We start from the raw sequence: 23412 nt of genomic DNA on the forward strand, positions 1-23412 counted from the left end.
TTACTGAGCAGCGGCAGAGTAACTTGGAGAAGCGGAGCTGGATTTATCAGCGCTGCTGCTGATCCAGGAACATTTGCAGTGTGCTGGAAGGACAGGATAAATAGTGTGCATTTATAAAACCACAAGCAGAAAGTAACATCATGCCATACTACAGGCAGGATTTTATGTAAACCCCCTACCATCTGATCAGCTCAAAACGAAAAGCAGCAGCAACAGAAAAGGACCGTCCATCCCCCACTAACTGAGGTGTCGCAGATTGATCTTTAGTTGCTTTAATTAAAGGAATAGTTCACTCAAAATGGTATTTAAAAAAATCTGACATTTTCTCATTGAGTCATAGTGCAATCTATCCATGCAGATAGTTTCAGTGTGGCGATGTTTCCAGTCCACAGCGACTTTCCCTGTCTCTTGGCACCCCAGTTTTTCATTGCAGTGCAGTGCCATGGCTGTGTTTTGCTCATTTGTACATATTTCAAGCCATTGGAAAAACTGGTTTTGGAAATTGGACAAACCACAAATGTCCCTTGGACAACTGGTGTGGCAAATTGGGCTGCCCAGTTCTCTCTTGGATTGGCTAGACTTGTAATAACAGAATAATGTGCTTGTTTTCTTCTCTGTCTTTATGAAAGATTAATGCTGTGACTCATGAAAAAGCTTAAAGCAGCTTAAACCTGCAATTTATTGCATTTATTGCCTATGCACTTTTTGTATTTTGTTGTGGGTTGATATATTTCTAATATATCATGCTGGGGATCAGGAATTAGCTTAATTAATGGTCCTAACTTGCAGTGGTGAGTGTGTGTCCAGTGGAAACTAATGTTGAACACAATATGTCAGTTTTGTCACTGCACTCATGGTAACTGTTTTTTTGTGTGTTGGACAGTTTTGCACATCTCTGGTAAGGGTTCATTTAATGTTTACAGACACCAGACCAGTTATTATTCAACCAATAACTGGTTGAACCCTACTAGGGTTCAACCAGTTATTGGTCTCAGCTGATTAACAGGACAGATATTCAGAATTTAAATAATAATCAAATCAATGTCAACATTTAGATTTACATGGTGGCTGATATTAAAACCACTCAGATGATGCCTCTCTGTCTGAGAGACAGAAGAAAAAAAGCGAGTGGGCGGTAACATTTCCAATAATATGGTTACAATTTTCATTTCCCTTTTTCCTGGATTTGTATTCTATTTCGTTGCTGTAGCATGTTGCCATTACTGTCGTGCTGTAAGAGGGGTTACAATTTTCATTTCAGTTTTCCTGGATTTAGATGCTCATGAAAGGTGTTTGCACTCAGTCTTTCACAAGCATTTAAACACAAATCGAATATCAATCCAGCATCACTTTTACATATATATAATATAGAACTTCAGTAATTTTAAATACAAATTTGTACAACTTGTAATTATATACAACTTGTAATTATTTTTTTTAAACATTTTTTTCAAATTTTCTGGTGATTTTTTGTGTGTGATAATTTTATTATTTGTTTATTTTATTATTGTTTATTTTCGGCTAATTCTAAAGTAATTTTCTTGTAATTTTGGGGGCATTTTTAAACTAATATAATAATGTTATTTAAACATTTGTTAATTCAAAGGTTTGTTTTGGCATTTCTAATACTGTAAATTTTTACATTGCAATTTTCAAATTTGCTGCAAATCAGTATCAACAGTAGGTATGTGTCGTCAATGGTTTGGATTACTAATAATCGGTATCTGTGCTGAAAAATCAATTTAAGTTGATCTGTAGTTACTAACACATGCAAACGTTTCATGAACACATGAACTCCCACACATATGGTGGTGAAGAATGAACCATCAGGAGGTAGGGGGTGGGGGGGCTGCTAAATGGGAAGGGAAAGTCTGTCATTATTTATATTGTGCTCACATTTCTGTTTTGCTGCTCTGAAATAACAAACAAGCATTTCATTCCTAAAATAAGGCAGCTTCAATTATTCAGCCCTGTGTAAGAATGACTGGTATAATCCCAGGTTGCACCTTCACCATAGTTATCTTCCCACACATTATACAATTCAGCACCACATCAACAACTAAAATTTCCCTCTACAGATCCCTGCTATTATATCTGATGAAATAGGGGTCTGTGGGGCAAAATGTGGGTCTGTGTCCTTGTGGGAGTACTAATTTTGGAACGTAACCTATCCAGTCAGATCCAGGCTTGTCCACTCAGTCCAATGAGCCCTGCAGTGAGAGAGAGCCTGGTTGTTAGCATCTCATCAATTATCTCACATGGTTGCCCCGCTTGTTCGCCCACTCAGACAAATCAGTGGTGAGTTAAGCTTGTCCACGGAGGCGTTTCACATGTAACACTGCTTCTATTCCGATGGCGATTATACTCTTTGACCACGGCGTCAGCTGCACCATGCATACAATTATCTGTGTAACGCTGCAACATTTGCATTTTCTTACGTAAACCGTTGCTCATGAGCCAGAACTGAATCTGCATAACGGCAGACAAAAGCATCATGTTATGTTGTGGATCTAAGGTGTGAATTTCATGGTTTATACATATCTTTCATTCCCTGTAGAAACAAGGACTTTAGAAAAACTCAGTGTTAATATTGTGCGTTGTTGATATTTTGCAATAAGTTTCCAATGGTTTGATGCAGTAGCAGCTTTTGGGAACCTTTTTGCATGTGAGACACAATGACGGCCACTGTTCAAAGGGCTATTAAGCAATCTGCAACCTCAGTGGTGACCAATAGGAATTGAAACAACTTAAACTGAACTTCCCTCGTCCTACACAAATCTGTGCTCCCTAACCCCTCTTCTGTCCCGTAGAGCTTCAAGTGCCCTTTCACAAACCTTTCAGTTCCACTTTTACATTTTACTGTTGAGTATGAATTCATATCCCCTCTTGCTCAATTCATCACCCCTCTTCTTTTCTTTCTTTTCTTTATGTCTATCGCTCTTCATCACAAGCTCGTCTCAGTGAGAGAGCTCACCTAACTCTAACAGTCAGTGTTTAATCATGAACTAGCCCCTGTGACTGCACATGCAGTTCTTCAGCTTCCACCCACTACGTAGCCTGAGGCTGTATGACCATGTAGTTCATTAGTTCATTAAGTTACATAAACAAGGTATTATATAATATAATATTTGGACTGATTGTCACCAAAGATGTGCCTCCACTTCTCATGTCCAGTACAGTTGGGACTGGCAAGGCTGCTTTAGGCTCCTGAGAATCAGGAAACTTTTTGCAGCAGTGGAGGAATGTCATAGGCTGGGATGGCATGGAGCTGATCGGAAGAATAATACGAACACTGTAATGAATAACTGAAGTAATGCTTAAAGTGATAAGATTAATTTTAAATGAGTAATGAGCAATGGATTACTTTTTGAGGCAAGTGTTCAATACTGCTCCCTTTCTGCATGCCTTTCTGTTAGCATCAGAATGATGTCAGAGCACATAAATCCCAGCCAGTTGCTTTAAGCTGACAGAATTATGCAGAAAAACACCGGAAACAAGCCCGTCAGGCCTCCACAATAAAAGCATTACACTTGTTGTTCCATAGAACTAGAAAATGATTGTAATTCCAGTCCAAGTGCTGGGTTTTATAGGTGCTTTCTCAGTCACACGTCCCGCCCCTGGGCTCAACCCTGCTTCTTTTCACATTTGTTTTAATGGCTCACCTGCAGGTTTACACTCACCCTGGGGTCTCAGGTGATTTCACGCTCTGTATTTTCAACCTGGGTCGAAGAGAAGTATTTTCAAATAATTAGTGTAACCATAGTAACTTGGTGTATAGTGATAAAAAGCCTCTCGCTGAATATTTTCACATCCACAGATGTTTATCAGTTGGTGAATTTTACCTTCAGACCAAATTGCACTTGGCATGTTAGCTATGTTATTTAGCCAGCTAACACAGTTATCTGTGATGCTATACGTTTGTTTGTTATTCTATAAATGGAAGCTATTGTAAATTGCTCAGGTGCCGGTGTGATATACATCGGGGTCCGTGTCAGATTCCACGTGGCCACTACCGCACTCCCTGCTACAAGTGCACCAAGTGCAGTTTACTGTGTATGTGGAGCATGTCCGCTAAGCAGACTCCAGAGAACAGTGTAAACCCAACTATGACACATCCATGCACATGTCTGCTCAGGAGTATAACTAAGCCTTCATGCTGCTGCTGACACGGGCTGAGCTGCAGGGAAGTTAAGACTGGTTAGATCAGGGGTGTCAAACTGGTGCCATTAAGGGCCGAGAGGCTGCAGGTTTTCATTCCAACCGAAAACTCCACCAGGTGATTTCACTGATTGGTTCCTCCTCTCTGCTTGGAGGTGGACTAATCAGTGAAATGAGCTGGTGGAGTTTTTGGTCGGAATGAAAACCTGCAGCCTCTCGGCCCTCCATGGCACCAGTTTGACACCCCTGGGTTAGATCATATAGAAGTGCCTCATTGTTTATTGTCCCTTTAAGGTCTAAAAACTGCACCCACACTAGATTACCCCTGCATAATGAGAATTGAATATTTTCAGTGAGGCAGCAGTTGGCCGCTGAAAGTGTGAAATGCTCACTTAACAAAGGTAATTTGCAAATGTAGACTTAAATCCTAGGCTAGGTTATATATGTCAGTGATCAAGTCTTTTTACTATGTCGTGGAAGGACAGGTGATGAAGACGGTTCAGCCAACATTGTTTAGTCCAGCTTTCTCTGGATAAAGCACCTGAGACATTTCATTTGACTCTTTTGCTGGGATTCATCTCTTCATGTGTGGAGAAATGTCTCCAACAGTGACCACAATGCACCAGAGTTTAAGTTTTGGCAAATGTGGGGAACCTGGTGTTTTCAATTGAAGGGATGAGGCAGGCTCTTACCGATATAGTGGCATTTTCACCTTTATATGAGTGTAATAGCTCCTCAAGGTTTGAATTTTCAGCAGTGACTCAAAGCTGAAAAAATGCTTTGAAGGATGTACAATACACATTCGATTGGGATTCATTATCAAAGCTCTTTCCCAGCCCAACCCTTACAAATTTTCTAACTGGTGGAACTACTTTAGTCCCTGATACACTGCACCACATCTTTTAAAAGTCATTGCTAGGTTTTATACTATAATACTTCTTAAGTTGGCTGATGTTTTCATAGGGTTTAATTATCAAGAAGAAGTCTATAATATTTATTTTCAAGTAGTCTCCTAGCATTGAAGTTCAGTGTTATAGGTGGAGTTTATTTTGAATGTTTGACCGGAAGTGCCTTTGTATATTCTGCGTGGCTTGATTTCATTCTCCCATCCAGCACAGTGCCACACAGTCACAACGAAAACAAATAGAGCTCGCCGTGCACTGAAGGGGATTTATTTATTTATATATTTATTTCGGAAACCGAGCGCCTTACACAAGCGGGAGCGCAGGAATTCTCCGATTTAAAAAAACAAAACAAAACAAAACAAAACACCACAGCATCTCCTACGCCTCTTTTCCCTCCTCCTTCAACGGGAGCTCCGTCCGTCCCGATGGCTTGATGTGTATCATCGGCGGGTCCGCTGCAGCTGAAACCTCCGAGATGCGCCGTGGTTTCTGCAGCTGCACAACAACACCGTCACCGATACCGGCCCGGGGACACAGATATGCTTTTAAGACGGAGAGCGAGGTGAGGATGAATTCAAGCGGGCGCGTTTTGTCGGTGGGAAAGGGCAAGCGAGCCGGGGCGAGGAGGGGGGGAGAGCCAGACCGAAACCGGGAGGCTTTGAAACCGGATCAGATGAAGTGATTGTGGCAAATAAAAGGCGGCGCTGGGCTGTGATCCTGCAGAGAAAGAGGAGAGGGGAGGAGGAGGAGGAGGAGTGGGGGGTCCTCTTAACAGTCAAAGGCCTTCACTGTTAAGGTCTATTTTATCCCTCAGTGAGCATGCATTATATAAGTTATGCTGTGAATGTATTGAAATGAAACGTCTATTATATTTACCAATGGCTTCTTTGTCTACTGTGTTGTAGTGGAGACTGTGGGGGTGGTGGCCACCGGCTATTGGCTCTGTGCATGAATGCTTCCAATGCATGCACGTTTACCGCTCTGCTTTTCTTCACTGTATCATATAGAGGAATCAGGAAAGGCCATGGTCATCATTAAGCAAACATTAAAAAGTGTAGAATGTTTCAGAAGTTGATTTTTTTTTTCTAATATGCAATATCTATTTGATACTTTATTTGATACTTCACCAGGGGTGCTGCCAGAATATTCACTGCGCCCTCTCCTCACTTCCTACACACACGCCCCATATATAAATGTGTAATAATGTTCCCAGCAGGGCCACCCATGCAGGACATGTATGCACTCATGGGGGTGTTTTGGATGAGTGTCCACCAAACAGTGTGGGTTCTGTTGCTTTTGACCAGAGCATGTTGCTCATCCTCCTGAGCCTGTTAAACAGGTCAGTATTACCACACAGATATTAGGTATTTCTCTCTCTGTCAAGGAAAAGAATTGAATTAGCCTAACTGTGGTGGATTTTTTTGTCATCAGTCCAGTTGTTAACTCTGTTTGCATGGAGTTGTTATGTGAGGATGTAACGCAATTAATGATTTACCTCCCAACTTCTCTTTTTTGTAAATTATTGACACAGGACAATACTATTCACTGATATTACTAGTGGCCTGGCTGTAAGGTCAACATTTTACAGTTTGTCACTTTGATGCAAACCTTAAATTGATTTACACATTAGTATAATCTGGGGACCTGTAGGTAATTACCTGTAGGTAGTTATTTTTCAGGTTACACATTACAGGGGGAGAATTTTCACAGGCTTAAAAGATCACAGTCATTATTTCAAATTATTAGAAATCAGTAGATGTCCCCAGGTGACATTTTTCCTGTGGTTATAGGGCTTTGGTGTGCTGTAGCAGTAACAGCCATTATACACCCGCTGCTGGTGAGATGGAGAGCATTTCACACCCTGATTCTGCAACAGCAGTCTGTCTTCTCTGCCAGCCCAGGCACAGTATTTGCACAAGCGCAGACTTGCAAACTAACTTAAGTTTTTTACCACTCGGTGGTTACGACCACTTCCTATTATGATAGTGTTTTGGGTACCTGTCTGACATTCTCAGACGTGCACATCACATGTCTTCTCACTAGCCATAACAAGGAAGTTGTGTCACCTTCAGTACATTGCTGACACTTGCCTCTCATGATTTGAATTTTTTTATTTTTTTTTGACAGGGGCTACTTTTAACCCACAGAAGATAAAAAACATTTGAGTCAGTTTATCAGGAAAGGCAGTGAGTCACCGCTGGTTGGTAATTTGTTTTCAGTATGCAGCATGTACTAGGGTTTGACTAGTGAACACTGATAGCAGTACGTATGGATAGAAACTGCTGATAGTTGATATTTTGTGGCAGTATTCAATATCTAAATGTTATTGTTTTCATACCAGATAAATTTAAGTTCTTCAGTGACCCCTTGGAATAACACAAGGGGACAATAAAAGTCTTCATTGAGATGCAGGATGGGGTGGCATGGTGCTTAAGTAGTTAGCATTATTGTTTGCACCAAGTTTGCGTGTTCTCGTGTGTTTGTGTGCATTTTCTCTGGGTGTTCCAGTTTCTTCCCACAGTTCAGAGAGTAGCAGGCCAAGTGACTCTAAATTGTCCATAGGTGTGAATGTGTGTTAGCTTTATTGCGACTGGCAAACTCCGAAGGGTATATTCCTGCCTTCTGCCAATTCATGCTGGGAAAGCCCTCCGCCCCACCCCCCACCCACCCCCGCGGGCCTGATAAGGAAAATGTGGTATGGAAAATGGATGGATGGAAATGCAGGATGATAGAAATGTGAATAACTGGGATGCTGATGCTGCAACTCCTACAATTTCTGCTATTACCATGAGTGCAGCCAGTGCTGCTACCTCTGTTACTACTACAGCCTCTGCTGGCATTTAAGGTCCTCCAGCTGCTCCCATGACTCTATTGATGCATATCCTGAGATATGTGAAGAATTCTTCTGTTTTTATTTATTTATTTATTAACGAGCTAGATAAGATTAGAACAGCAATTGTGCCCACTATATTTTTCTTTATCTGTACTATCACAGAACATTACTTACATTTCAAGGAAAACCTTGATGAGGTGGTATCTCATGAGAAATTCATCTCTTAACCTCTAGACATAATCCTTAACAGAGGTCTTAGAAATTGTTGGATTCAACCTTCTGTCTGCTATCAGCATCACACTTCACAATGGCTCAGTCACAGCCTGCTTCAAACACATAATTATCAAACTCCTTCTAAAGAACCCAAATGTGGTATTCTTGTGGTACTACAGACCTATCTGTAAGCCTTAAGTATTAAAGATTAGATCTGACTGAACAAGACAAAAGTGAAATGGCTGAAAAAGAAAACGACAAGTTCAACCCAACCATATTTTCATATTTCCATTGGAGCCAAGTGAACCAACGAGCACACACACATTCTTGTCCTCCAAGTGCAGTAAAGTAAAAGTTACATCAGTACAGAGAAGCGATGAAGCGAAAAAGGGAACCTGCCTCTTTATGGATACTTAAAACCCTTTGTTTGGCTAAGTGCTCAGTCAGACACAGTAGAAACGGAACACACAAGGAACAGAAGTGAATTCAACAAAGCCATGATTTGTTGTGAATTGTTATACTGCGTCAGGCTCCAACAAAAGTCCATCCGGAGCGTCTTCTACTGGCTCCCACCACGGCAGGCTTTCATCCAGCTGCAGCTCTATCGGCCCCAGGCTCCTGGGAAGGCAGCAGTTAAACAGACGCAGCAGAGCCATAGTATTTTGAACAGCTTGTTGGGTGTTTTCACTGCACACACCACATCATCTGACTCTCACGTAACGTCAGCTAGACCGTTCATGCTTAATGTTAGGCTAATGATGTTTGTTGATTATGCCTCTGAGGTCCTAAATGAGGACCAGTGAATCCTAAAAGGTTGCTCGTCCAGCCAACCGCTGGAAACTGAGGTCGAGTTGCATGATAAAATCCAACTGGCCGAACCTAATCAAGAGAAAAACAGAAAAGTTGTCATTATGCCATTATCAAAGTTCAAAAGAAATAAGTCCACAGCACCGCTGCTGAAACAAATGTTAAGGGAAACCCTGATTCATCTGAATCAAAATAAATATGAGTTTTTATAACTGGTCAGGAAAAGTGGTCTCAGCTGATCCAGTCTAATCTCAGAGACCTAATCACAAACGTGTAAGAATCTCAGGGTGATATATGATTGTTTCCAAAGCTTGTCCAGTTGCGTTTTCTATCAGCTGACAAAATTATTTAGCGTAAGCTCCTCTATCGCACTGAACTACATGAAAAAGTAATGCAACTTTATCCTCTCTTCATTCAGCTTTGTCTCACCAGTCAATCACTGAAGCCTTCAACTCTTTCAAAATGCTGCAGTTAAGACTATTCACTAAAACCAATAACAGAGAGCACGCAGCTCCTGTACTGACTGTATCGGCTACCACTTCAATTTAGGGTCGATGTTAGGATTTTTTATTGCTCACTTTTACAGCAAGACATGGACATACACCAGATTATATTGCCAATCTTTTAGAACCTTCCTGGATAAGCTCATAAAGACTGGCTAAAGGTCCCAGACTCGTGCCTAATTTAAAATCCAAACCCACACTTTCATTTTCGGTTGGGGCATTTCTGCTCTGGAACAGCTCACCCCTCGAGTGCAAACAGGAAAAGTACGTGCTCTGTTTTAAAACTCTGATGAAAACATACTGCAGGCTTGCATTTTACTATGTTTATTCACCTCTGCGTTTCTCAGATTTTTTTTAATGTCTCCTTTTAATTTGAGTTTTACTGGTTTCCATTCTTGTTTGTATTTTGTTTTGTTGACAGCAGCTAAAAATACCTGATGCCACACCACTGATTGGATGCGGCTAAAAGTGCAAATTGCCTGAAAGTTTCAACACCTAAAGGGCAGTGCCGCAGATGTTTTCTGCCTCATGATTTACAGCTGAGTTACGCTGTAATGTATTTTGTCTTTTATGTATTTAATGTATTTTATGTGCCTTGCTGATGTTTTTTGTGTTTTAGGTATTGTTCCTATCTTAATCTATTTGCCTCTTTTATGGACTCATCATAACTGCACATCTTTTTTAAAAACTCAGTTTTCTTAATTTTTCTGTCTATGAAACACCTTTACTTAGGAAAACTGCTATGATAGTAATACTGATGATGATAATGATGACAACATTGCTTCATTACTATTAGCAACAATAACATTGATAAAATAATTAACATTAATGAAATGTGTGGAATGGAATGTGTTGATCAAAATATTGCTTCAGAAACAACTCAATCGACAAGCAGCATAGCATCGATCAAATTATTATTAAGTAATCAGTCCAGCTGCATCATATCCATCAGGCTGGAGCAGGTCCAGGTTTGAATAAAAGGCTAATGTTGACCTGATATGTGGAGGTCCAAGTGTCCAGGTACTGTACTCTGGATATTTCCAGGCAGGTTCCTTCCTATGATAACGCCTTAGTCATGTTTGTTTTATGACTCATCCAAACTCCCCCCTCCCTCCCTGGATCATCTCGCTCTCTCTTCTTTTCTTTCTACAATCTCAATGCCTAAACCTCCCTCTACAATCTCTGTGCCTCTCCTCCCCGCTGCAGGATGTTGCGGTGGCTGGTGTGTGGTCGGTTCGGCCCAGTCTGGATGTGGAAGGCTCTGCTGCTGTTTGTGGCCATCGCCTTTGCCGGCCAGCTGCTGGGGGTCATCTTCAACAAGAGGTCAGAGGTCATGTGTTTACATAATACACATGCGTGGACACACTCTTACCCTTTGATATTTTCTTGAATTCTACTTCACTTATTTTAATTATATTATACTTTAAAAATTGATGCGGTTACAAAAATTACAGAATACTAGACTTCAGCTCCCACAAATCCTCACATTCGTCAGGCTCTAATTGGACGTTTCTGTAGTCTGCTTTCATCACCAGTCAAGACACCTGCTTCAGCACAATTGAGTGGAAAATTAGTCAGCTGTCCGAAATGCAGGTATTGAAAAAACTTTGGTTTCACTGTTTTTGTTGAAAAAGAAAAGACAAAGACTTATAGTTAGTATTGTTTGTTCAAGGTTAGAAGCACTCCGGCCAATCATTTTGACGGGTCCTGTCACCTGGTTACATTTAGAAAATATTCACATATAGTTCAAAAGAACGTAGAGCATCCACCTCCCTTAATTTTTCCTTAAATATTCTTTCTTGACTCATTAATTTTGTAAGACTCACAAACATTTGGACAGAGGTCGAAACACTTTCCCAGCCAAACATGCAGTTTGTCCTCATACCACCAGATGGCGCAGTGATCAGTTGTTGAGTTTTATTTACAGAGTTGTACTGCATCTTCAAATCTATTCGGTCTTGAAGCTAAGGTTTTAAAAAACTTTTACAAAGGATGCTCATGCATTTCTGTCATTTTCATTCTCATATTGTATGTGGGAGGGATAAAGTGTCTGGTAAAATGTTCAAGTGCCTGGTAATTTTTTTTTTTCATCCAATAGGCATTTTGTCCCATTCAACAGGAATTTAGTGTCAGACTGTCTTCTATTTAATTTTATTTTATTTAGTTAACTTATTAGCCTCAAATAAAATACTGTTGCTCAGAAGCTACATTGTTGCTAACTACTAGCACTGGTAACGAGCTTAAACATTCATTTTCCATCCCTCTAATGTTGATTGTGACAGTGTTTTCATGCATGCCTCATGATTTAAAGGTAATTTTAAATCGGTTCCGCCTACCTCTTGGGCTCATTCACTCCCACTCAGTTCCAGAGGATAATTGCATTTGCAAAGTCACATGGCCGTGCTAATATGTAAACAGTGTGAAACAACAGCATCTGAAAGAAGTTGCGCTACAGTTTCATGTTAATGTTTGAATTGAGGATTCAACCACAAGAGCTGAGACAATAATTTGACCCACTGTTAGCAGACATACAAAATGCTTCCGTCAGCTTGAGTTTGTAAAATTAAACGGAAAATAAATCTCGATTTTACACAGTTACAGTGTAAACTATGCATCCTCTTAACTGGGAACACCTCATAATATTTAAACAGTATCTATATATGGAGCTTTCCCTTAAACTGAGAACTAGATTAAATCCAATTTTGTGCATGGAAGAGTACCAAGGAATGCCACTCAAGTCAGAACTCCAAGGCGGAATTATGGAGAAAATCTAAAAGCTTTGCCAAATTGCCCGAATATGACAAGTTGGGAATGGGGGGAACAATTATTTTAGAGGATAGGAACTTGTTTCTATTGGTTATTGAACATAGAAATGCCTGTGTTACCCCATCAAACCCCAACATATAAGAGCATCAAACTTTAGATTGAAGGCAGGCATTTAAGCATGTTACATAATTCTAGGGGTTATTAGTTTTGGCATGAACATGAGGAGTTTTATCCTTCCTCAGCCTCATCCTTAACATTAATAAACAAATACTCTGTCTTTAAAGATTGACCAACAAGACAATGTCAAAAAAAAAAAAAAAAAAAAGAAATCAACCTATTTCTTTGAAGCACCCAGTCCCTTCCAGCTTGCAGGGCTTTCACACAGGTTTACTGTATCTCCACTTCATGGCTGTGCGGGAGAAGCCCATTTCACCGTAATGTGCTGCTTTGTATTCCACAGCCACTCCCTCCCTTATTGGCAATTCACCAGACGGACCGACGCTCTTCAGCATTTCTTTCTTCAGTATTCCTTCCAGACCCTTATTTCTCTCACAGACACACACACACACACGTTTGTCATGTGCACTTGGGATGACCTTCATAATACATTCATTCCCTTAAGACAGTGCGGACCTACTACTACTTCTAATACTAATCTGAAAACCTGGTCTTTATATAATTGAACATTAATCTTAACCTTATTGTCAAACTTAAACTTGAGCTTAAAATTAAACTCAAACCCTTTGCCTAAACTAAATTTAATCCCGTTAACCAAATGTTAAACGCAGTTTGTTGTGTTGTTGCTTATATAAGAACAGCCAAGTTGTCCTCACAAAAATGTCACTATGAACGTCTACAGCTGATTCTTACAAGGATCAGAAAACACACACACACACACACACACACACACACACACACAGCACACCCCTCTATTCTCTTTCTTGAACATCTGGGTCTAAAGGCCCTGGGGAGGTTTAGGTTGCAGTCCCTCTGTCAAGAAGGATTTGTGTGACTCTGGCTTGCACACAGCCAGCGAATAAAAATTGGCCTATAAATATTCACCAGCCTGAAACTGACATGAGTGTTTTATAGCACAACGACATTTAAATGACAGTTCACCAAGTTAACCCTTTGAAACATGAGCAAATTCAATTAAATTAGCAAATTAGGAAAAAAACAAAATTACAACAAAAGTAAGAAAAATATACCAAAATTATCTTAAAATTAACACATATTTTTTGGAAAAACTACTAGAAGACTATATTTATAATTATTAAAACTCATATATTTAACTACCAGATCAGTGATGCCCCCGCGCATATTCACAGGCATATATATATATATATATATATATATATATATATTCTCCTTATACACAATGTAGACAGTTATAGACCAAGTACAACAGTTTACTGAGAGCAAGTTCACACTCCAACATTCACTTTTACATGCAAATGTGTCTTTCCACTGTGGCTTTCTGCTGTTCATATGATTATACTCCATGCCAGTGTGGGTGCATGAAAATTAAAAAGGTAACTATGACCAAGGGAATCATGTAGCAGCACTGACATAAAACTGAGGGAACAACAACAGCACCAGTGGCTGTCATGAAAGAGTGCTAAAAGTGGCTGCGCGTGTCTGAGGATTTATAAACTGTTTGATGGGTCCCGGCGGTGCAGATGTGCTCTAACAAGCTGAAAAAGCCGAGCCTCAGAGCAGCTCATTTCAAAGACGGAACCATGAGACGCTGGAGATGCATGGAGATGGAAACAAAAGCAATAAACCGAAAAAAAGGAAATGATGGGGCTTTCCCATAACGCATCACAACCAGTTGTAGTCATGCTCCCAAGGGGAGCACATGGGTTTCATCCGGGCTTAATTCCTTCATACACATTCTGTTCACCATTTAGTTTTTTTTTAAAAGCCACAACGACTGGATGCCTCTTAAAAAGCTAAATTCATGGAGGTATTGTATGCATAACTATACTGTTTTAAATTCTTTTTCACCACAGGGAACCCAAATATTATGCAAATCTATTGATGAGAACCATTCATCCACGTAGTCTGCTTCCCACCCCAAGAAAAATCTTTGTCTTCTCCCAAGTATGAAAAGAGATGTTCAGCAGCTGTTCAGTTTCAGGGCTACAAAAGATGCAGTTGTTGAAATTGACAGTTAATTTGAACCCTGGAGCATTTTCCATGTTTTGCATTGAAATTTTAATTTGTTAAAAAACATACTGTTCCATAAAATATCAGGTCATCCCCTGATTCATATACGGACTATTGGTTTGAAATGCCCTAAATTTGTTATGTGATATTAACATACCAAGCTAACATGTTCCCTCCATCTGCCCTTCAGCAGCGTCCAGCCGGCTCCTCGCTCCCTCTTCTCATCCCTTGACGCCCAGGGGCCCCCGCTCGGCTCCTGCCGGCCTCATAACCACGTCATGTTTCTCAAGACCCACAAAACGGCCAGCAGCACCGTCCTCAACATGCTGTACCGCTTTGGAGAGGAGCGTGACCTTCACTTTGCCCTGCCACTGGGCTACCAGCTGGGCTACCCACTGCCCTTCAATGCCCACAGGGTCAAAGGTTACCGAGGACCCAGAGCCATGGAGTTCCACATCATGGGGAATCACATGAGATTTAATAAGCCTGAGGTGAGTTATTTAAATCAGGGTGGGGTGGAGGGAGGTCAGTGCAGGTCAGGAAACACAGGCTTTCGCCAGCTTTTGGTTTAATGCAGTTGCTAGGGCAGTTAAACTAAACTTCCTGTTTATTTACAGATGAATTCTGGAGCTGATGATGAGAATGATGAGAATGATGGTGATGATAACAGCAACGATTGTGTTAGCTATTTATTTCATCGGAAACATTGTTTCGGTATTGGCCTCCAAAAATTCATATTAGTTCAACCTGATATAAGGGAATTAAATGACCTGAGATTAAGTGAATCAGGTTAACATATTGAAATGATGGATGGTAATGATATATGCTGTAGTGATATTAATGCATAGCTTCGTAAAATGAACCTTGTACCACTATACTACGATATTACTATAAAAAAGAGGAACAGAGCAGGAAGTGATAAAGAGTTAAGAAAGATACAATGAACAATGGTCCTTATAATGGCTGTGGGCGTGTTTGCATAGCAGAGATTATCATTTACAGACTGGCATTTGGTTGGCAGCACTGCAGTGTTTTTGCAGCTGCATAACATAGCAGTAATGTTTGTTTTAACTCTGAAATAATCAGGGGTATGTTGTTAAAGTGCTGAAGTAAAAAAAAGTTTAACCATTACCAGTCAAAATGGGGTGGCATTTTGAGGGAAAAGGTTAGGCATGGTAATTATCATTAGCGAAAAATTGTTTTGTTGATTATTGACTGCTTCAATCCAAAAATATTGGTATATGTCTTCAGAACCAATGTCAGTCAAACCCTGATATTCTCTGTATAAAGCTCTGTGATGCAGGCAGAATAACTTTGTCCCAATTACATGAAGCTTCTGATCACTTGATGACTTTTAAGACTAGTGTTTTAAGGAGCATTTTTTGAGTGTGATAATGAGTTGAGAGTGTGCTTTAATATTCTAAAGCATATTAGTTACTGTGACTCACTTCAGTAGGCGCAGTCTTGAGTGTTTTTTCCTTCAACTACCAATCCTTTACCTTGTCATTCTATTTATTCCTCTTCTGCCCTATTTTCTCACCCTCCCCTCCCTTTCCTCTTTTTCTCATACTGACATTGAAGAACAATGTTGTTCAAAAGAACAACATGAAATAAGATGTCATAGTGATCATGTTGAGCCAAAAAGAGAACAGTCACATTTCTTTCACATTTCGTAAGTAGAATATCAAACCATTTTCTGCTCTGTTTTTCAGGTAGAAAAGGTAATGCCTGCAGACACATTCTACTTCTCGATCATCCGGGACCCAGTAGCTCTGGCTGAGTCCTCCTTTGCCTATTACAAAGAAGTTGCCCCTGCTTTTAGGAAAGCCAAAGGCCTGGGAGACTTTGCCGATGATCCCAAGAAATACTACGACCCCCGTCTCCGTAACAACCACTACGCCCGCAACCTTCTGTGGTTTGATTTTGGCTTGGACCACAATGCAAACTTCTCATTGGCGCTGGCTCGTCGTGGCGAGGCCATGATCCGCCGGGCCTTCAAACTGATTCTGGTGTCAGAGTATTTTGATCAGTCGATGGTCCTGCTCAGACACGCCCTCTGTTGGCCACTGGACGCAGTCGTCTCATTCAGCCTCAATGCCCGCCAGCAGAAGCCAAGTGGCGTTGGGATAAGTGGTGGCTGGGTAGGCAAAGCAGCGGCGGCAGCAGCCAGTGTCGGTGTTAGAGGCGGACGTTCACAAGCCAAGGCGCCACCCAATCTGTCGTTAACAGAGGAGCAGCGGGAAAAGTTACGAGAGTGGAATGCCTTAGATTGGCATCTCTATAAGGCCTTCAACCGCACTTTCTGGGAGGAAGTCGATAGGTTTGGTCGTGCCCAGATGGAACAAGAAGTGGCTCTTCTCAGGACACGGCGGGAAGTTCTGGCCCGTGTTTGCCTGAGGGATGGCGGAAAGCCGGTGGAGGCTTATCGGATCCGAGACAAAGCCATTCGGCCGTTCCAGAGTGGGTTAGTAAAGATATTAGGTTATGAGCTCCAGCCGGGGCTGGACAATGCTACCAGACAGGCCTGTTTGAGGATGATCAGGCCAGAGATCCAGTATAAAGACTTGCTGGATGCTAAACAGTTTCCACGGGCTCAGCCAGCCCAAGCCCAACCTGGGCAGCAGAGCCAGGGGCCGGTGGTAGCAGCCGGTGGAGCTTATGTAAGACAAGATTCCTCCAGGACAGGAGAAAGACTGGCAGTGGTAGAACGAGGAGGGAGGACAGTGGAGGAGGGGGAGAGAGACTGGGATGGAAGCCGGTTAATAAGGAACAACCAGACTTTGGTACGAGGAGAGGGAAAAAGGAGGATGAGATAGTGTGGGGTGGGTCTAGATCCCACCCATCTTTACCTATGGTACCTTTCGCCTTTTAAGAGCTGGACCAATTCAACTGAACACTGAGCCAGGTGTGGATTTACAAGCAAGACAAGAGAAACAAAATGTTCCTCCTTTGCACTTTGACTTTAAATATTCTGGTTGCATTTACTTGTTTTCTTAAAAACTGTTTCTACTTTTAGTTTGTCGTTGTCCTGGACTTGACCTTTTAAACACCTGGAATGTGGTCTTGGTTGTGATGAGACGCTGAAGGAAAATTTTACTCAAAAGTTTCAACATACAGTGAAAGAAATACATTGCTTTTTGATAGGGAAGCATGCCTAAAATGCTGACAGGTCCTTTTTTTAATAGCTTTCCCGGCATTTATTGATATGTGTGAAAGCAGATAGACACACAAAGGCCTACGCAGACCTACATATTTTGTTTTTAGATTTCTGTCAGATTTTCATGTTGAGCTGGCCCCACTTGTATGAAGATTCTCAAATAGCACTAGTGATGCCTTTTTTCATTGCTGATGTGCATTCTAAACTAAGTATTAGATGATAGAGTACTTAGGGTTGCAGGACAGAAATAACTGAGGTAAAATCTATTGCCTCTGTTGGAAGGATTTAGTTTTAGCATGCGAAAAAGTTCATGACATGTAAAAACAAGTTGCTTTGCTTTGATTCATGACATGTTATTGGGGAAGCTCTCTGTCGAGCTATTTTGTTCTACCATGGGACGTAATATCTGCGTCGATATCAGTATAGCCCTGTCTAGGACTCCAGGTTTCTATGAATACCTTTTAGTAATATGAAAGGCAGAACTTATCCTAGACATGTGCTCCTCGTCTGAGATGCTTGATATTGACCAGCCTGCTGATCACACCTCTGCTAGAACGGTAGGAATGTGTCCATTTGACCTTGAGTGATAGACTCCCACTGAGCTATTCCCATGGGAATCCACTTCTCCGACATGGTGTCTGGTGTGAAAAAGTAAGTTCATATGAGCCTGGGAGAAGACAGTAAATCTCAAAACAGCTGCGTCTTAAAGTCTACTCTATTTGCCTGCTGGCATGAAAGTTTATGAGTGACTGAACTGTGAGAGATAGTCCACTAAACCTTCTAAGGTAGTCATAAAACAGGCCAGCACTGGGGTTAAAACATGATTTTGTTTCTGTGGTGGGCAGAATATCATTGAGAGTTTAATTTGGAATTCTTTTAGGTGCACAGTGTATAATTTAACTATCAATATATCATTGTAATGCCTTGATTTTAAGAGTAACCAAACCCAAATCTCTGTGAAGCCTGACATCTATTGGTGAAAAGCAGGGTAGGCTGTTCTTTTCTGGCAGGTGATGTCATCCTCTGTAGAATAATATAGGTGGTAATGTTACCAGCCTATCCACTATTAGATGTCAGAGATTTGGGTTTAGGGCTTTGTTACTCTACAAACAAATGAGACTATGGTAGAGGTGACTGGTTGTCTCTGTCTCACTCAAGTGGTATTGTTAGTGCTAGTGTTCTTTCAGACAAAGACAACTTCTTCATAGACCTGGTTTCTTTCTTTCACCCTTGTCCGTTCCTGCCATCTTTGGCTTTACTTAACAGGATGAACATATTGGACGTAATTTTCCATAGCACTTTCTTTCTCTTTCCACCATTTGCCATTGCTAGCAACTCTGAAAGCTATAGCTGTGTTTGCTTCATGTTTTGTGCTGTAAAACTGTTTTGGGTTGTGCTGTAAAGCAGTTCCACTGATTTTCTTCCAAATCTGACTAGGGGGTATTCCAGAAAGCAGGACAGTGTACATGATTGTACACTGAGTTAAACAGTGTCAGTGTCTCCTGAGTTGATTACTTGTGATCTCCGAAACTGGAACCAGCTCCTATGAAACAGTTTATTCCTTAAGTACCATGTCTAGCAAACACAACTCAGGATTCAGGTTAGGATTCGCCTAAACCATCTTCCTGGAATACCCTTCTGGTGCCACACTGGTAAAATGCAGTGTAGAGACTGCTAGTGTCTTCTTGGTGATGGTCTTGTTGGCTAATGGTTTATGGTAATTGGTAAAAATGTTGAATCAGTGAGGTAAAGCTTTATTGATATTAATATTTTACACATGCACCTTTAAATAGAATTCTTATCCAGAAGTTCCGTTCTACTTTTGAGACTCTGTGGTTAATTCATGTGTAGAGTCTCTATAGACATGAGCAGTCATACATGTTAGCTTCAGTTCAGCACAGAATATTTCTACCTCTGTCAGTGACATGTGACTACATGCTTGTTCACACTACTATATGCACTAAGATGTGCATACCTTGCAGCCCCATTCCACATCACTTTCTCTCTCTCTGTCTCTGCCTCACATATGCATGTGTGTACATGCTGACATTTTGTAATTTTTCATGAGTCTTTGTTGTCATCACACCAACTTGAACCCCCACACACTTTGTCTTGGCTGTTTTTCACAGCCTGGGTGTTGGGTAACATGACAGCCTCATTGCAGTTCACTCCAAACTGTCATATTCCCAAGCAGTTTGGTTACCCAGTGACAGACTGGGCCTGGTTGGTTAATATTACTGCAGCTCTTCTCCAATCCAGGACTTGAATCATTTGTAAAGAAATAGATAATTTATAACCTGTTACAGAAAATAAAGCTGTCAGTCCAGGCCAGCTGCCTGTGCACAGCTTATATGATGGTATCTAAATCAGTGCTTCTGAAAGTGGGGTGTGGGGCATCCAAGGGGCATCCAGTGCAGACAGTTCTTCAGTTCAATACTAAATCAACAAGTAAAATTCCCATATCAAATATAGCTCTGTGTTCTAATGGGGTTCCATTTGTGGTTTGTGACATGAAACTGTTTGGTGGTCATTGATGTAATAACAGCTACATCAGTTGTGATAGCAATAATTGGCACTACAGTGTACAGTATATTCCCATGAGCTGCTTTCTCTTGTCAGATTTCATTATTAACCTTCTCTGCTGCTTTTGATCGTGATTTACCCATCATTTAGAAGGAGTCAGGTTGATGTCCCAACCTGGAGTAGATCAGTAAAGCTGCTGTTTGTTACAGCACAAATGGGTCAACATGACTGATTTGACATCAGTAAATCTAAAATCCCACTTTAAATAGAGAGTTTGTAATACAGCATGCGCTGTCTTGACATTTCATCAAAATGTTCCACCTGTGCTCTTGTACTGAACGTATGTAGCTGTACACCCTTGGCCACTCCATGTATTGTTATATTTGGTGTTCCTGTTGATATTTGCTCTATAGCAAATATCAGCAGGAACCATATTGTGCACTGACCATATACCTCAGACCCAGTCAAACACTTACGGTTTCAAATGCGTTTTAGAATTGTGTGGGAGTCCTGGATGGTGTATTTCATTAAAATTGTACATTTGACTGATTGTCGCTGATAGAAAGAAACAAAGAACATCTGTTCTACATCTTTCATCGTGCAGTACAGTGAATTATCCATCTGCTCCGGTCTGAATGGTTTCAGCTTACAGCAGTCAGCCCTTTAGGGGGTGTTGGGTGCACTGCATTGTCTGAATGGCTAGTTCCTCTATTTCCTCAAATTAAAAAGGGCCTGTTATTGAGCCTTTATGTTTACCTGGCTTAGAGATTGAGTTAAAGGAATGGAAAAAGAATCAGTGTGAAGAGCAGCTGACTGAGCTTTCATATTAAAGAGCAGCTGAACTTTATTTTTTACCTCATTCCTTTGACTCCTTTTGGTTCATTCACCTCAGAGGAGCCATAAGGCTGCAGAAATGTTTGTCCTGTGAGCAGTGCGGTCAGTGTTTCTCTGTATTCTGACTGATTGTGGCCGGTGCCAGACTCTGATTGCATCGGCCTGCAGCTTCAACGTTCTGAACAGGCAAATCAGTCATCTTTAGCTGCTTTGGTACTGCTTTAATGCATTACCATAAGCCAGCTAGCTGGTAAACACTACTTGGGTAGTATTCATGAAAAAATAAACAGAAAATGTTATGATGAATATATGGTGATTTGTTGATGATACTGCTCAAAGTATGGATGTGTGGTGAGAGATCGAGTCAACCACTTTTAATTAATTGTTGTAAGCAGCAACTAACATAACCTACAGTACATAACTCGTTTTTAAAGGGATGCTAAACCCATTTAAAATCAGAATTTTCTTAGTATTATTCTTGAATACTGTCTTCATCATCCATTCCTCTAGTGAAACCATGGCTACATATTTTAGCTCACCAAGAGGTCTGATGTCTGCTCAGTGTTGCAACATTTGCATTCCTTACTTTCCCTACTTTTTCTCTGCAGGCTGTTTTTTTTTTTTTTCTTTTCTTGTTTTCTTTGCATCCACAGAGTGTAATTTCAGTATGTGACAAAGTAAATCGAGTCACTGATATTATCCAACAACACCATCAACCCCTCACAGACATGTTGTGTTCAGTATATGCTATGGGGCAGCACAAATCCCTGAATTATTGGGTTTTTGAAAGAGACATGATCGTGTTACTCTTTTATCAGGCTCCCATTTTGTTGTCATTACAGTGTTAGTCTCTACCAAGCACCAGAGAGGCAGTGGTATAAAAAATAAATGGTGTGAAGATATGAAAGAAAGAAAAGAAATGGAAAACACTGTGAAGGGGAATGTTTCAACAATAAAAACACTAATGGCTTGCTATTACATGTTAAATATGTTACAGAATGATTGCACATGTTAGTGTAATCAGTTCAGATTGTTCTGTCATTTTCTGAAGAAAAAAAAAAACAGACTTGGCAAATGGCCCCGCATTTGGATGTTATAGAGTGACTTTGTAATTTAATTGTACGTAAACTTGAGGCTGTGGTAGTTTTCTTGCAATTCTGGGCCTTGACTGCTAAACTAACAGTAGGGCAAACACTAATCTAGAAAAGCAAGGCACAGTCACAGAAACAAAACACCGATCCAGCTCTTTTTTTATGCCTTAGGATATGCTGACAATTGAGACAGGGCTTTAAAAATGACAGTTTGTATTTATTGCTGTAATTTACATTTGTACATACTGTATTTATTCTTGGAGGGGTTGTCATCCCTCTTGCAGGTTTGTGGTGACGATGGGAGTGGTGTGTATGTTAGACTACGTTGGAATGCACTGTTCAAATTGCTGGGAGAAGAAACCATCGAAGCGTTATCTGCACACATTCTCATCTATATTTTAAGTCGGTCTGAGTTGTTGACTATGACGAATGCCACTCTAACGACGACCACATGCACATACACTCGGTGTGTCTCCTTCCTAACATGTGCTTCTGTATTTATGCATGAAGAGTGGGTGAATAAAACACATTTACCCTTACACACACTCCACACACACACACACTCCCTGCCCATGACTTAACAGAGGAAGAAAAATACTAGGATAAATACCTAACGCCCATGCACATTTTTACCAGCATACTGTTCAGTCTCATTTAATTCTTCTGGCGAAAGACTTGACTGATATGGTACTGTGACTTTTTGTAGCCCTTTATTATTAACAAGTTCATATTTGGACCTGGTGTATATTGCATAATGTGTAAGTATTTTAAATCTCAGTTGCTAAGGGTGCAAAATGAGCAGAACCACTTAGAAAAATTATGATCAATCTGTCATCATCTACTGCTCTGCTGTTCCCATGGTCTCGGATTATAACTGGAAATAAATAACACAAAATACCTTTGTTGTGATGTTTTTCCCGATTTCTCATTTCTTTCCACATGACTGGAAAAGTGAATTCAGAGATTGTCAGTCATTGCACCTTGGACTGTTACTTGAAACTGGTTTTGCTTAAATTTGCAGTAGACCGAGCTATCTGTGTGCATCCATGGGTTCTTTTTTTCTTGTATTGAATAAAAGCATAATTTCCTAAACTTCACCAACTTGTGTCCTTGTATTTCATGTCGATTAACTCAGTGAAAATGTAACATAATTAGGGCTGTAAAAGTCAATGGCTATGGTTAATTATTGATGACTGTGTTACAAGGTGGCTGATGGGATTAATTTGCCTTGAAATGGAACCAAATCTCAAGATCTGAGCATAAACACTGGAGAGGGCAGGTCCATCAGAGCACAGAGCCTTTTCATGTCTCAATTCATTCCCATGGGAGAAATGCTACAAATTAACCATTCATTAAAAAATACCACTAACCTCAGTTTTCAGTGGGTAAAAACTACATACTGTGATGTCGCCAGTTAGTGAATACTTATATCCAGGTGTAAGAAATAATTATT

At 40.6% G+C, this 23412-nt stretch overlaps 1 protein-coding gene across 3 annotated transcripts in view; it reads left to right on the plus strand.

Moving 5' to 3' along the window:
• gal3st4 (galactose-3-O-sulfotransferase 4) overlaps nucleotides 1-23056 on the plus strand; it is a 35740-nt gene extending 12684 nt beyond the window's left edge. Inside the window, exons 1-4 of one of the 3 annotated variants that reach the window (XM_030076597.1) lie at nucleotides 5264-5625; nucleotides 10626-10742; nucleotides 14545-14845; nucleotides 16067-23056. In XM_030076597.1, coding sequence (XP_029932457.1) covers nucleotides 5603-5625; nucleotides 10626-10742; nucleotides 14545-14845; nucleotides 16067-17170 — 1545 coding nt within the window. In that variant the 5' untranslated portion in view covers nucleotides 5264-5602 and the 3' untranslated portion in view covers nucleotides 17171-23056. Of the gene's footprint in view, nucleotides 1-5263; nucleotides 5626-10625; nucleotides 10743-14544; nucleotides 14846-16066 lie in introns of those variants that run through there. The other 2 variants (XM_030076598.1, XM_030076599.1) reach the window with 2 other exon arrangements.
• Nucleotides 23057-23412: the final 356 nt, after the last annotated feature.

This window comes from Myripristis murdjan, chromosome 18 (assembly GCF_902150065.1).
Source record: "Myripristis murdjan chromosome 18, fMyrMur1.1, whole genome shotgun sequence".
Lineage (NCBI taxonomy): Eukaryota > Metazoa > Chordata > Actinopteri > Holocentriformes > Holocentridae > Myripristis > Myripristis murdjan.